General features: G+C 41.6%; 1 protein-coding gene across 5 annotated transcripts in view; it reads right to left on the bottom strand.

Annotated features, from left to right (window-relative positions):
• nsd3 (nuclear receptor binding SET domain protein 3) overlaps positions 1 to 13196 on the bottom strand; it is an 80923-nt gene that overhangs the window by 23751 nt on the left and 43976 nt on the right. For 4 of the 5 annotated variants that reach the window (XM_080217137.1, XM_080217139.1, XM_080217141.1 and 1 more), the window contains 7 exons: positions 10833 to 10926; positions 10038 to 10165; positions 4490 to 4618; positions 3553 to 3679; positions 2509 to 2709; positions 1114 to 1293; positions 745 to 897 (listed from right to left, as the gene is read on the bottom strand). In XM_080217137.1, the coding sequence (XP_080073263.1) occupies positions 745 to 897; positions 1114 to 1293; positions 2509 to 2709; positions 3553 to 3679; positions 4490 to 4618; positions 10038 to 10165; positions 10833 to 10926 (1012 nt within the window). The remainder of the gene's footprint in view (positions 1 to 744; positions 898 to 1113; positions 1294 to 2508; positions 2710 to 3552; positions 3680 to 4489; positions 4619 to 10037; positions 10166 to 10832; positions 10927 to 13196) is intronic. The other variant, XM_080217140.1, reaches the window with a different exon arrangement.

Below are 13196 nucleotides of genomic sequence, written 5' to 3'. Positions count from 1 at the left end.
CAAAGCTATGGAGGAAATAGGACTTGTCAATGGTTCGTCCAGAAAAGACATAGAAAAATACAAATATCTGCATTTCACTCAGGCAAGGTGCATCCTGCCTGATATTTATTTCAATGTCGAGACAATTCATGTCCATCGTATCTGGAGCAAACTACATGAGAAGAATCGTATCCAAATCGTAAAACCTTGAACATGCAGTGATTTTTTTTTCCCTTTCACCTTGAAAAAACATTATGTTAAAAAGCAACAGGAATTCAATTTTATGCCTGGAATATGGAAGACTTGTGACAGTAACTTTTCCCCCAGTTATTACAGTTCTATTATGCCATGAAAGCAACTACAATTGTCAAATCATCTCAGATGTAACGGCAGCAAAGTATGAAATGACCAAAGCCAAATCATAACCCAGCAGGAAAAAAAGGATTCTGCAATATCACAGAACGATGCTGTCATGTGTACATTTTTCTCCGAAAAGCCTGATTAAGGATCAAATGTTGACCTTGTAATTATTTCAAGCCCAGATTAACTTCATTTTCCTTCAGTTCTGATCATTAAGCTCAGCCAGTCCAAAAAAATGGAAAATAATTCAATTTACACATTTTCATAAGCAAGATCAGACAGGATTTGATAAAGCCACAGATTTAGCAGATGCAGGGTGGGGATAACAGCATGGTAGGTGGGGTGGGTTGGGGGGTAAGAAAATTCAAGCACACATGGTTCCGGAGATAAACTGTGTTTTATTACCTTTCCCACATTTCTTTACTGTAGTTGACGGTGAGGGAGGAATCATAGGTTTTTTCAACAACTCAGCCGAACGATTTGACTCGCTCAGGAGGTAGTGCGACTTATATGTATAAGAACTGATAAGGGTTTCGGATTGGTCTTGTTCAATCACCCCTACATGAAACAAATAAAAAACATGAGGTGCAATGAAAAGACCCATGATTCCCCCCGAAAAAAATCTGAAAAACATTAATTTAGTCTCAAAGTTTTATTTTGGTTTCAAAAAACAAATGGGAGTGAAAAAAAAGCTTCAAAAAATTTCAAGTTATACATGCTACATTTTAAGCTGATGCGTCATTTAAACTCAAGACAGTTGGAAAATGGTCTTACCTCTGGCACAGATAAAGCACCAGCTTACATTTACTTGGAGAGACGCACGACTACCCTTCTTCAAGCTGGAGTGGTTGTTGCAGATGATGCTGTGAGTTGACAGGACAAGGCTGCCAGCTGCAATACAGCTCTCTCCCGTGTGATAAGCCACAGGACACCGCAAACAGCGCAGCATGCGACCTGGTTTCATACATGTGCATAAAACACAAGTGGTTTTACAAAGGACTTTCCAGTTGCTCGATTAACCAAATAAAAGCTTGAAACAAGCCAAATTAATTCCCAATCGACAAAGTGAAATAATAACTTGCAATAGCTATTTATCAACTACCCAACGTGGTATTTCATCCATTTTGCAGTCTTAAGTGCATTGAATGGAACAGTGATCAGGATTTCATTCATGGGGCTTTTTATGGTTTCTGAACTCAATGTCATTTCTTTCACTTGGTAATATTGTTGAAATAAACCTTATATACGTGGCTGAAGCAGAGGCGGATGAAGGGGTAAGGGATCAGGGTACACAGATGTGTTTGTGGCTAGGGCTTACATGGGAGATGTACTCTAAACTGGACTGTCATGAAATAACGATCTAATCTAATCAAAGTTTACTACCAAAGGCACTCGTGCTATGTTCTGGGACATTTCACCTTCACTTCCAAGGAGGAAGCACCCCAAAGATTTTTTGCATGTCTTCCTCGCATAACAAGCTGAGATCATTGAGGTGAAATGTGGTCTCATCCACGAAGTGGTGCAACAAACTGAACAAGCACAATGCAATATCTAATGATACTACACATGCACTAAGTGCATAACATTAAGAATATGGAATGTTAACATAAATCCTAATTACACCTATGAAACAAGATGGGGAGCCCCAAAATGCACCCTGATACTCGGTCTCAATTTAAAAGCTTAATGGCCAACATCCTGTGCTAGGCAAAATCCACAGGCTCCATCAATAACTAACATTTAGAGCCAGCAGTTTGATGATTTAACCTAAGCTGCTTTGTTTCACCCCACCGCTTTTACCCTTTACAGGACTACCACATTAAAACTCTGCAGCCGTTTGCCAAGGGCAATATTTCTAAAACCAATAAGAACAGGGATAACTTTGCAGTGGTCATAACTACATAGTCACTTGACAGCCGGACCAATCTTAACAAAGAAACAAGGAGCCAGAGAGGAAAGAACACAAGCAATCTCTGTAATAGCTTCCGCAATCTCTGCTTAGTCAGAGGGTAGATCTCTATCGATTTGGATCCAGACCCCACCCAAGACACTTGCAATGAGCTTTTAAATTCTTACTTTTGCATTTGATCCTCAAATTACTCAAGCGTTAGTATAAAGACTTTTCTTTCAGTCTGCTGCAAGAAACAATCAACTTGATTTCCTTCTCACCTTTCGTTGCCTTAGCCATTTCACAGTTGTCTGCTAAGCATGCCAAACAGCAGTGCAGAGGACAACGGAAACCCTTCCCTTCAAACATGGCTGAAGAATAACTCCTCAAACAGGACTCATGGTAAAACCTTCCACACGAATTCACTGAACACCTCTTCACAAGCTTCCCAGACAACTTGCAAGAAAAACAAGTGTGGTTTCCTGTCAGAGAACAGATGTACCAGAACAGAGAAATATTAAAAATAAAAACAGCCAATAATGGACATACTCAGCAGGTCAGGCAGCATCTGTGGAGAGAAACAGTTCAAGTTTTGGGAAGACGATGACCTGTCACCTGACCTGAACTTTGCTTTTGTATTCGAGAAACATCAGAATTCCACTGTCTTGAATTCCAACATCCAAGTGTTTTGGCGCAAAGTGCAACTACAATTCAACTTGTGCTACAGCCGTGTCACAAAAAACTATTGCAATGAGATGAACCACATGCTGAGTTCTGAACCTCAACTGGAGCCAACAGCTGTGGTGTGGCCACTTGCACATGGAGCAATGGGAGCTACGGTTCTATCCCAAATTCTCAAGCTCCTATCAACTGCCAAGCCATTATCTTATCATCTGCCACCAGCAGAACACTGATCAAGGTGACACACCTCAAGCCAACCGGGTTACGAACTGAAATGGACATGACCCAATCCTCAAACCAATTGGATGACTGACGTTGCCCAATCCTCAAACCAATTAAAAAGAGAAAACACTGGAAAATCTCAGCAGGTCTAACCCTTTGTAGGGTCATCTGGAATCGAAACGTCAACTCTTTTCTCTCCTCACAGACGCTGCCAAACCTGCTGCGATTTTCCAGCGTTTTCTCTTTTGGTTTCAGATTCCAGCATCTGTAGAATGTGCTTTTACCTTGAACCAACTAGATTACTGAGTAAAAAGGACATTACCCAATGGATAACTTAGTCAAATGGACACTACCAAATGTTTACAATGACTTGCTTTTGGAAGGATAGAGGTTCAAGAATGGATAAAACCATCCCTTATTACCTGTCGTGCATTCCATGCATGTGAACTTCCCGTTGGGTAACTCTGCCAATCCAAGACACTCTATATGAAAGACTCTGCAACACTCTCCTTCACAGGGGACCAGCGAATCTCCAGGCTTCTCACAAATCTAAGGCAGCAGATGGTCAAAATAAAAACCCTGATGGGAGTAATCTAAAGCAACAGCTTTTAAATCCAAATAACATTTAGCCCACTTATATTTTGTAGTTCCCTATTTCCCATCAAATAAAGCACCAGCCCTAATTTTATTTAACTTAAAATTTTAATATGCATGACAATACAAAGTGGTAAAATTATTTTATGATTGTTGTGATAAGTTATTTGGGTATGAGTACACAGGCATTAGTGCCCATGAACACAACTAATTGACTGCACGCAAGTCGCAATAAAAACAGAAAATGCTGGAAAATCTCACCAGGTCTGTGTAGAGCGAACAGAGCCAACATTTCAAGTCTGGATGATTTTCATCAGAGCTGCGCTCTTCAGTGTCTGAGTGCCTCTGATTAACCATCCAGAGAATCCCAGATGTTAACCCAGAGCTCTGGCAAAGGGCCATCCAGACGTGAAACATTGGCTCTATTCTCTCTCCACACGTACTGTCAGACCTGCTGAGATTTTCCAGAATTTTCTATTTTCGTTTTAGATTCCAGCATGCGCAGTATTTTGCTTTGATCTAAATGTACACAAGTAGCTTGGAACAGATCATTCAAGCTGATTCCCCAAGGCCTGGGAATGTGAGCCAGCAAACAACTTTGATTCTGAAGGTCTGGAACAGTCATTCTGAGATTGGACTGCAGATCTAATTGTCCACTTAAATCTTTGACATTATTTTAATGAAGCAATTCATAATCATGGACCAATGAATTTTAATCAGCCAATCGCAGGCCATTGGTTAAAACCACCTTCATTCAGTTCTCACCTGGCATATGTTATCTCTCCTGGATGTTCCACTGCCACGTCTGGACAAACACGAATCCATTGATGTTTCGTCGGAGACCTCTGCACCTGGAGGAACTATTGGGCTGTCAGCTCGCTTCTCCAAGCCAACCTATAGAGTATAGACGTTAAAAACATCACCTGGTCAACAACATACTCAAACAGAAAGCAAGGTGATTAATGCGATGCCAAGTAGATTTGCGTGTGGGTAGTAAATCATTCCATTTTACATTCCTAACTGTTACCTATTAACCCTTATTAGAACTTGATTGCATGAGGTTGGGGCTGCCCTTGACTGACATACCATTTAGTTGATTCATTGTCAAAGGTCACTCTCGAATAATGACCACTGAGCAAGTTATGGGAGAGTGATTGGGGGTGTGGTTGCATTGACATTCATAGACGAAAAGCACAAAACTTGAGTGCAAACACATCTCAGTACCTCGTGGTACTGAAATCTCAGATTTGATGGCACAGTAGTTTGCGTTGACGCTTCACAGTGCCAGGACCCCAAGTTCAACTTCGTTCTCGGTTGATCATGCAGGCTCCACACAGACATTCTCCCCGTGTGTGTATGGTCCCCCTCCCGGTCCTCCGGTTTCGTCCCACATGCCAAAGTCCGTGCAGGTTACATTGACTGGCTTTGCTTACTGTCGGGGGGCTAGTAGGGGAAATACGTAGGGTTAGGAGTTGGGCCTGGGTGGGATTGTTCTCAGTGCAGGCTCAATGGGCCACATGGCCTCCTCCTGCACTGTAGAGATTCTATGATTCTATAACATCCAATGAATCGTGTTTCTAAAACTGAGTTAAAAGAAAAGTACTGTGGATACTCGAATTTGAATTCGAAACAGAAAATGCTGGAAAAACTCAGCAGATCTGGAGTGAGAATATAGAGTTAATGTTTTGAGGCTACATGACTCTTCTTCAAAAACAGAGTCTAGGTGAGGTGTCAATTTGCACTGTACCACAAGATGACGCAAAAGCACATCATGCGGAAGTTAATGGATGCCAAGCAGGGAGGCAACATACGAGTCTAATAAAAATAACATGGCCACACTGAGGAGCTCAATACTGGAATAGTGCCAGCCTCGACTTGTGATCAATCTACATGCCTATCCTTTTCCCACCTGAACGACTGGCAGTGGACAAAAAATGTTATTCTTACAAGAGAAACTCAATAATTATCTCGCCAACAGCTCAGCATTTAAAAACCAACATTACAAAATGTCAGCCAATCAAGCTGGAATCAGATCCAACAAATGCAACTTCCTGCCGCTGCCAACTGCTGTGGAGCTTTGACAACAATCCCGATTGCAATAATGCAAGTCTTTGCTGGTACGCTACTGGAAACTGGGTCAGCATCCTAATGTGACTTGTTCCTGCATGTAATGAGTCCACATCAGTCAAGCAGAATCAGTGAAAGAATTAATCAGATGGAAATTACCAAGATAAAACTGCAGGTGGAGGGCCATGGAGTAAGGGTCTGTTTTCAGAGAACAGATCAACAAGAGTCTCACCGAGTGCAATTCTGAAGGCCTGGTTGATGCCCTTATTCCTATGCTTATTTGGTAAAAGCTTGAATGTAGCACAAACTAGTTGGACAGTTCAGCAGCTGAAGATAACAGTCTTTTATATGCTCTGCACAACTTCACATTCATGATGGTCTTGGGAGATTTTCATCCTTTTGTCAAACTTATTTTGTTCTCTGAACTGATCTCGAATAGGCAATACTTTCGCCACAAGGTGGCACCAAGCCCAGTCTTGTCAGGAGCAAGAGAGGTGATCCTCCAAAAGGCCCAAGATTCCTGTCACAATTCAGGAAATGCTATCGGCACTTCATTCGAATGCCCTTGCCCATTTCATCTCCCTCCCACACTGAACAATGCAAGATGCTGCAATAGTGAGCTGGTAAAGATGCAATACCTCGTATGGTGCACAGCTAGTCTGCATTGCTTCAGTCAAACCGGACTGAAGGATCATGACGTCAACAGTGCAAGTGAACAAGGAAGTGCAAGTTGGAGTGGTAAATTCAATGCCAAATTCAGGTGCAGAAAGGGAAATAGACAATAAAAGATTTGATCAAGGCAGGGAAGAAAAAGGAGAGACAATGAAAAAAGTAAATCAATTTAATTGAAAGAAAACACAATGACAATTAAAAGGTGAAGCAATGAAGCCCACACTTGTAGCAGTGAAAAGTTTATGCAGTATTTAATACATCATGTTGTTTAAAAATTGTTTTAAAAATCAGTGATGAGTTTCGTTCACATTTGCTGCACAATTATAGGAAGTTCACCTCACTTGAATCCAAAAAAGTGATGCTAATAGGAGTAACTGACAGCAACTTCTCAATTTCCACCTTCAACCTTCTACATGTTCTTCACCCCAAATTTCTGGAGCACTTTCACATCGACTATCAGCATTTCTTTTGACAGCATCTTTTGGCCCAAGAAAATAACACCACCATCACCCCCTCCAGTTTTCAGCCTTTTGTCCGAGGAGAGAAAATGGAAAAATATGCCGTCATCTTCATTTCCTTTCTGATTACATCACCGCAATTCTGTGCCCACAACTCAGAACATGTACGCAGTTCTCAACCACAAAGGAAAAACAAAAATTCAGATCAAAATGATTCGACCAGACTGTGCTCATCAAACAAGTTTCAGACTTGCAGTCACTCTCATTAAAACCTTTGGCAGCACCACACAGCTCTCTTTGAACTCAATGCCAACTATTTTCGACAATCGTATATATTTACTTCATGAAAACCCAGACAGCAAAGATCATCATAGCAACGTGCCAGGTTGTAGCTGGCACATTTGGCAATGCTCAGCTCACAAGGATTCTTGGTCATTTTCTGGGCTTGTTATAGATCACAATTGAGCTTTAACCACACATTGTGGTGGCAATTCATCAGCCTGACAAGGGTATGCCAACGGAACAAAGCTTTTTTTAGGTTAATGTTTTTTATTAAAACCCACTTAACAGATTTATCCCAAAACGAGGAGTTCCATGTGTACATCACTTTCTACGGTTCCTTCATTTTGGTGACCTGCTTCGATTGCCAAATTCCTCTTTCCAAATCTCAGACTCCTTCGTGATTTCCTTGCTCAGTCTTTCATTACTATTTTGAAAGGGGGTTTCTTTCCACTGCTGTTTAACTCAACTGTCCAAATAACACGATTGATCAGGTCAGGAAACGGTCAAGAGCTGATTTGCCACTTTGGCAACTAAACCCGGACAAGGAGGTATTTGTGGCCAGTTTAGAAATCAACACCCATCAATGAATGTGAAAAGTACTGGCCAGCTTTAATCTCTAAGGCACTGTGAATAAATCTACAAATAGGTATTGTTGTTCAATAACTATGCACAGGCTATCTCAGATCCTCTGGGATCTGCCATTGTACAGCAACAAGTGAGCTGATCGGCTAATAACCACCATCGTGACATGGAATGTTGGCTAGGACCAGAAAAGGGAGCAAGCGGGGTCAAAATTTCAAATTTCAGACTGTGTACCATGAAAAAAAAACTGGATCGTTCCCCATTCAGGTTTGGTTGACAGAAGCAGTTGATAAATTCTTGGTCATTTCCTGGACCTACTTAAAGGGCAATGTACTCCAGACCCACATGGAACCATTTTAAGGCCGAATGCAATTTCTGATCAGACCTGAAAGCATTCAACATTTAAATTTATTACGATGACAATAGAAAACATTGACCTCACAGCAATGTGGTGAAGTATTCAACAGACTCTGAAATGGTCTAGCAAGACACTCAGTTCAAAGGCAACTGGGGATGTGCAATAAATGTTGGTCACATCCTATTGATGAATTCAAAAAAAAGACGTAACGGCCATACACACACACACACTCGAATTACAAGATAATTCAATTGTTTATTATTCGACGTATAAACTTCTGAAACAGCTACTGATTGCGACTGGTTGCTCTGTGTCCTCCAAGTGCTGATAATGTAATAAAATGTTCCAAGACTTTTTACAGAAGCAATGCAAAGCATAATTTGACACCAAGCGCTAACGCAGATATTGGTGCAGGGAACCAAAACGTTTAGTCAAAGAGATAAATTTTAAGGAACATCTGAAAGGACGAATGATAGGTGTAGAGGTTGATGGAGCTGAGGCCCTTGGCATGTTACGGCTGGACAGTCAGGCCCCAGAATGGGACTCTGGCTCACTAGACCATAGCTTCTATTGTTTGGGTAGAGATGTAAATGAACAGAATCACAGGAGTACCAATTAACTTTTTAAAAAAGGAACAAAACATTGATGAAACATAAAAAGATTGACTAGAATACACGACTTCTTCACCCAACTTGGATCTTCAGAGCTGTACACAGTTTTAAGAATAACATGTTACAAAATATCATAATGTTCTCACGAAGTACACAATCCATATGAACAACAGATCAACTATGGTCAAATACACCACATTCTTAAACCAAGGGGCAGATCCCATCCAAAACAATTTAAATAGATTTCTCATGAAATCCCCGAGATGCCTGTCACACTGTGAGCTCGCTGGTCTCACTGGAACCGTGACTTCCACACCGAGGTTTCCAATCATCATTCCGAAAAACACACCTGAAATCTTTTCCTACCCAAGACACTCTCTCAGATGACTTCATCAAGGATCCATGTCCAGGATTTCAAATTCTCTGTTCAGTATTCCACTGCCTTAGAATGCCATGTGCATTCAAGCTTCCACACAATCTCCCAGGTACTCAGCCCTGCCAGCAGAATACCACTGCTTCACAGGCCAATTAAGATGTTATCAAATTTTTGATTTACCTTGGATGTCTGGTTTCTTGGTTAAGTTCGAGTCCTGTGGTTGTTTCTTTCACTCTGCTTCTTACCTAAAGTTCACCGAACTGAACCTTGTTCAATTTCTTGTTCTTTGTTCTTGTAACTTAACTGTCTTCCTGACACATTCTTTTGTCCTCCAACTCACTGGTTTCTGGAGTCTCTTTTGATCTTATGGGAAATCAGCTTTATGCAGCTCCCTGGTCCTGTCTACCTTCTTCTGGATCCAGCTGACAGCTGAACTCAAAAGTCCTTACTAACCTAAGGTGGCCCTTGGTTGCGAAGTGACAGATGAGTTTCTTTCTGTAAACCCTGTTGGTTTTCACGTCATAAATTCTCATTGCAATGACGGCACAGTTTAAAATGACCAAAACTCTCTGACAAGGAGGCATTTTTGATAATATGAAGCTAAAGTTTCAACCCTTTCTTACACTAAACTGAAGTTACTTAAAGCTATAGCATGTTTCTAATACCCACAAATGCAAATTAAAATTATCTGCTTCCAGGCAACTGAAGGCACAGCCATTGATGGTGGAAAAATTGAAATCAGGGTTGCTCAAGAGGCCAAAGCTAGAGGAGCTCTGCTATCTTGGAGGGTTATGGGGCTGACGGCAACAAATGGATTGCTATGTATTCACATATTGTCCTTCGAGAAATATATCATTCAAACCCCTCCCTCCTTCCAGCACTCTTTTTCCACCTATCATGCTCCTACCTCACTCAGCAATCCTCTGCAATCAGAGTCGTTCATTTCCCTGTAACCCGGACTTGTCATCTCTACATCCGTAGAAGCCCGACTACGTTTTTTCAGTGGCTTGCAGGAATCAGAAAGCTCACTGGCACCTAAGAGCAAAAGACAGTGTGGCAGAAGTTACAGTTCTGGTCTGTGCCCTTTGCTCCATGCAGCAGAGTGAATAGACAGGAGTCATGAGATAAACTAACCCACGTCATTTGAAATACATTTGGACATGTACGTGGATGGGAAAGGTTTAGCGGGATACAGGCCAAATGCAGGCAAATGGGACGGTTTCAGTTTGGGAAACCTGGTTGGCATGGACAAGTTGGGTCGCAGGGCCTGCATATCTCTAGGACACAGTGACTCGATGTTTGGAAGTTACTTTCCAAATTGAAGTAGGAATGTTCATCATCAAGCATCGCTACTGTAGAACATTGTGCGGCGCGGTAGCTGCTTCACAGCTCCAGGGACCTGGGTTCAACTATCAGCTCGGGTCACTGTCTGTGTGGAGTTTGCACATTCTCCCCACATCTGCATGGGTTCCTTCCAGGTGGTCCAGTTTCCTCCCACAGTCCAAAGATGTGCGAGTTAGGTTGATTGGCCATGCTAAAATTGCCCCTTAGTCTCCTGGGATGTGCAGGTTAGAGGGATTAGCAGGTAAATGTGTAGGGATATGGGGATAGGGCCTGGGTGGGATTGTGATCAGTGAAGACGCGATGGGCTGAAGGGCCTGTTTCCGCACTGTAGGGTTCTATGTGGTAATTGGTGCCTTACCTGGCAGAGCTGAACTTATTGTCCCATGTGCATGGAGTAATGAGGCACCTCTCTGTGGGCTAATCATCTCTGCTGTCGTTGGAATAGCTTCCATCTGTGAACCAAAACACAAATCATAAATGCAAATTAACAGTGAATCCAAAAGATTTCTCTCAGTACTGTTCACAAATCAATATCAAGTAATGAGAGGGCACATTTCACTGAAAATTCAAGACAAGTGCCTTTGGAATGCGTCAGCCTTCCAAGTTTCTCGCAAAGAGTATAGTTGATTACTGAGTGATTGATACTCATACCACTGGTTCACACCAATCAATTCAAGTGTTTGATGATCTATTTTTTCACCCATCATGTCCCACCTCAACTACAGCAGCATGTCCGAAGTAAGGTTTGAACTGAACATGAAATCAAATTTTAAAAATGCATATTTCACAACAACATAGTTAAACTAGTCCACTGAATTAGGAGTAGTGCTTTCATTCAAGTCTTTGCTTGAATTCCCTGGCTTGGACTCAAACATGATTGTCCTGCCCAGAACAGTGACTCACAGCTACATTTGCCCTGTGCAACCTGCATGTGTGCTGCAAACTCAATGTTCATCAATACTGTTCAGTCAGTTATACTGATGGGAACTTTCTTTTCAGCCTCTGACACTTGCGATGCTGCATCTTTTATTTTCACCAGGGAAAAATACAAGACAAATTTCAAAATCTTCTAGCTAAACTTGGAGTGATGTGTGTTAAATGCAGTGAAGTTGTCTAACCAACTTTATTTCAGGGTATTTCAGTACTCAAATAAAAATTGAAACCACAAATTTTCTCCCTTATTCTGTTAAGCCAATTTATTGTTTACAACAGAGAGACACTGTAAATTGCATTTGATATAGTTCAATAATTGTGTTTGACAATTGGAAAAGTACCATGTTTAGGAGATGCAAGTGAAAAAAATTAAAGCAAAATCTCAAAGGAACTGCTATTTCACATTTAAATTTCGTCTTTCAAATAAAAGGTCCTCAGTTCCGGAGCAGACAAAACCCCTTTTAAATCTGTGAAGAGATAGGGAATGAGAATGGGAAGGGGCATGGGCTGTGGAAGGATAAAGGGTTGGTAGGTGCTATGGATGGAACAATTACTTACTTAAAAGGGAGTCATGATGTAGAGATGTTGGCATTGGACTGGGGTAGCACAGTAAGAAGTCTCAACACCAGGTTCAAGTCAAACAGGTTTATTTGGCACCACAAGTTTTTGGAGCACCTGATGAACAGGCAGTGCTCTGAAAGCTCGCGCTACCAAATAAACCTGTTGGACTTGAACCTGGTGTTGAGACACTCGGAACAGAGCATCATACATCTAAGTTTACACATGTTAAGTTTGAAGACCTGGTTAATTAAATAAATGGGAGCAAAATGCAACAAAGCCAACAGACAAATTAACTGATTTGGCAAAACTATTGGTTGAATCAAATACAGGTAACATGAACCTCATCTGTATTCCGTTAAGTTTAGGCAGCTAAGTGATTAACTAAGCACAGTGTTAAATTAATAAAGGAAATAATTTGGTAGTGAAAAACTACTGGTTCTTACTGAAAAATCCAGAAAAAGTGGGCGTGAACTGAGAACTAGGCCATTCAGAAACAAAATCTGAAAGCACATTCTTCGCACAAACAGAAGGGGAATTTTCCAACTCGTTTCCCCTGCCGAAAAGCTGTAGATTCTGGGGCAATTAGAACTTTCAACACCAACTGATAATTCCTAGTTAAGCGTACCTAAGGATTTGGATCAAAGATGGGCAAATGGAATTTAGGGACAATTCAGCTGTGAACCAAGGAGGCCTGAATGGGATATTTCCGTTTCCTGTGTCTTCGACGACGTCCTAACACAAGTTTGTCTCCACTCTAACAACCATAGATAGGATGGGAATGCATCATCTTTTCCCCAGGGAATGGGAATTAAAAGTAGAGGGTTTTGCATCAAGGCGGAAGGTAAAATTTAAAAGGGGCCTGAGGGGTAACTTCTTCAGAGAGGGTGGTGCACATATGGAATGAGCTCCAGAGAAAGTGGTTGAGGCAGCAACATTTAAAAAACATTTGGATAACTGCATAGATGGAAAAGGATTAGTGGGATATACAAAGAACAAAGAACAACCCAGCACAGGAAACAGGCCCTTCGGCCCAACGAGCCCACGCCGCCATTTCAACAAAGCATTTTCCTACACCTACCTTGCCCCATGTGTATGTGAATGGTACCCCTAATGTAGCCAGATTCAGGGGAGAAGAGTGTAGGGTCAATTTGGTACACCAATCAGCCAAACGTGGGCAATTGGGACGAGCTGAAGGGGGCACCATAGTCAGCGTAGATCATTTGGGCCA

The sequence above is a fragment of the Carcharhinus amblyrhynchos genome, chromosome 34 (genome assembly GCF_965287045.1).
Source record: "Carcharhinus amblyrhynchos chromosome 34, sCarAmb.v2.hapA, whole genome shotgun sequence".
NCBI lineage: Eukaryota > Metazoa > Chordata > Chondrichthyes > Carcharhiniformes > Carcharhinidae > Carcharhinus > Carcharhinus amblyrhynchos.
The sequence above is the reverse complement of the archived record's forward strand: the minus strand, read 5'-3'. Positions and strand labels throughout refer to the sequence as shown.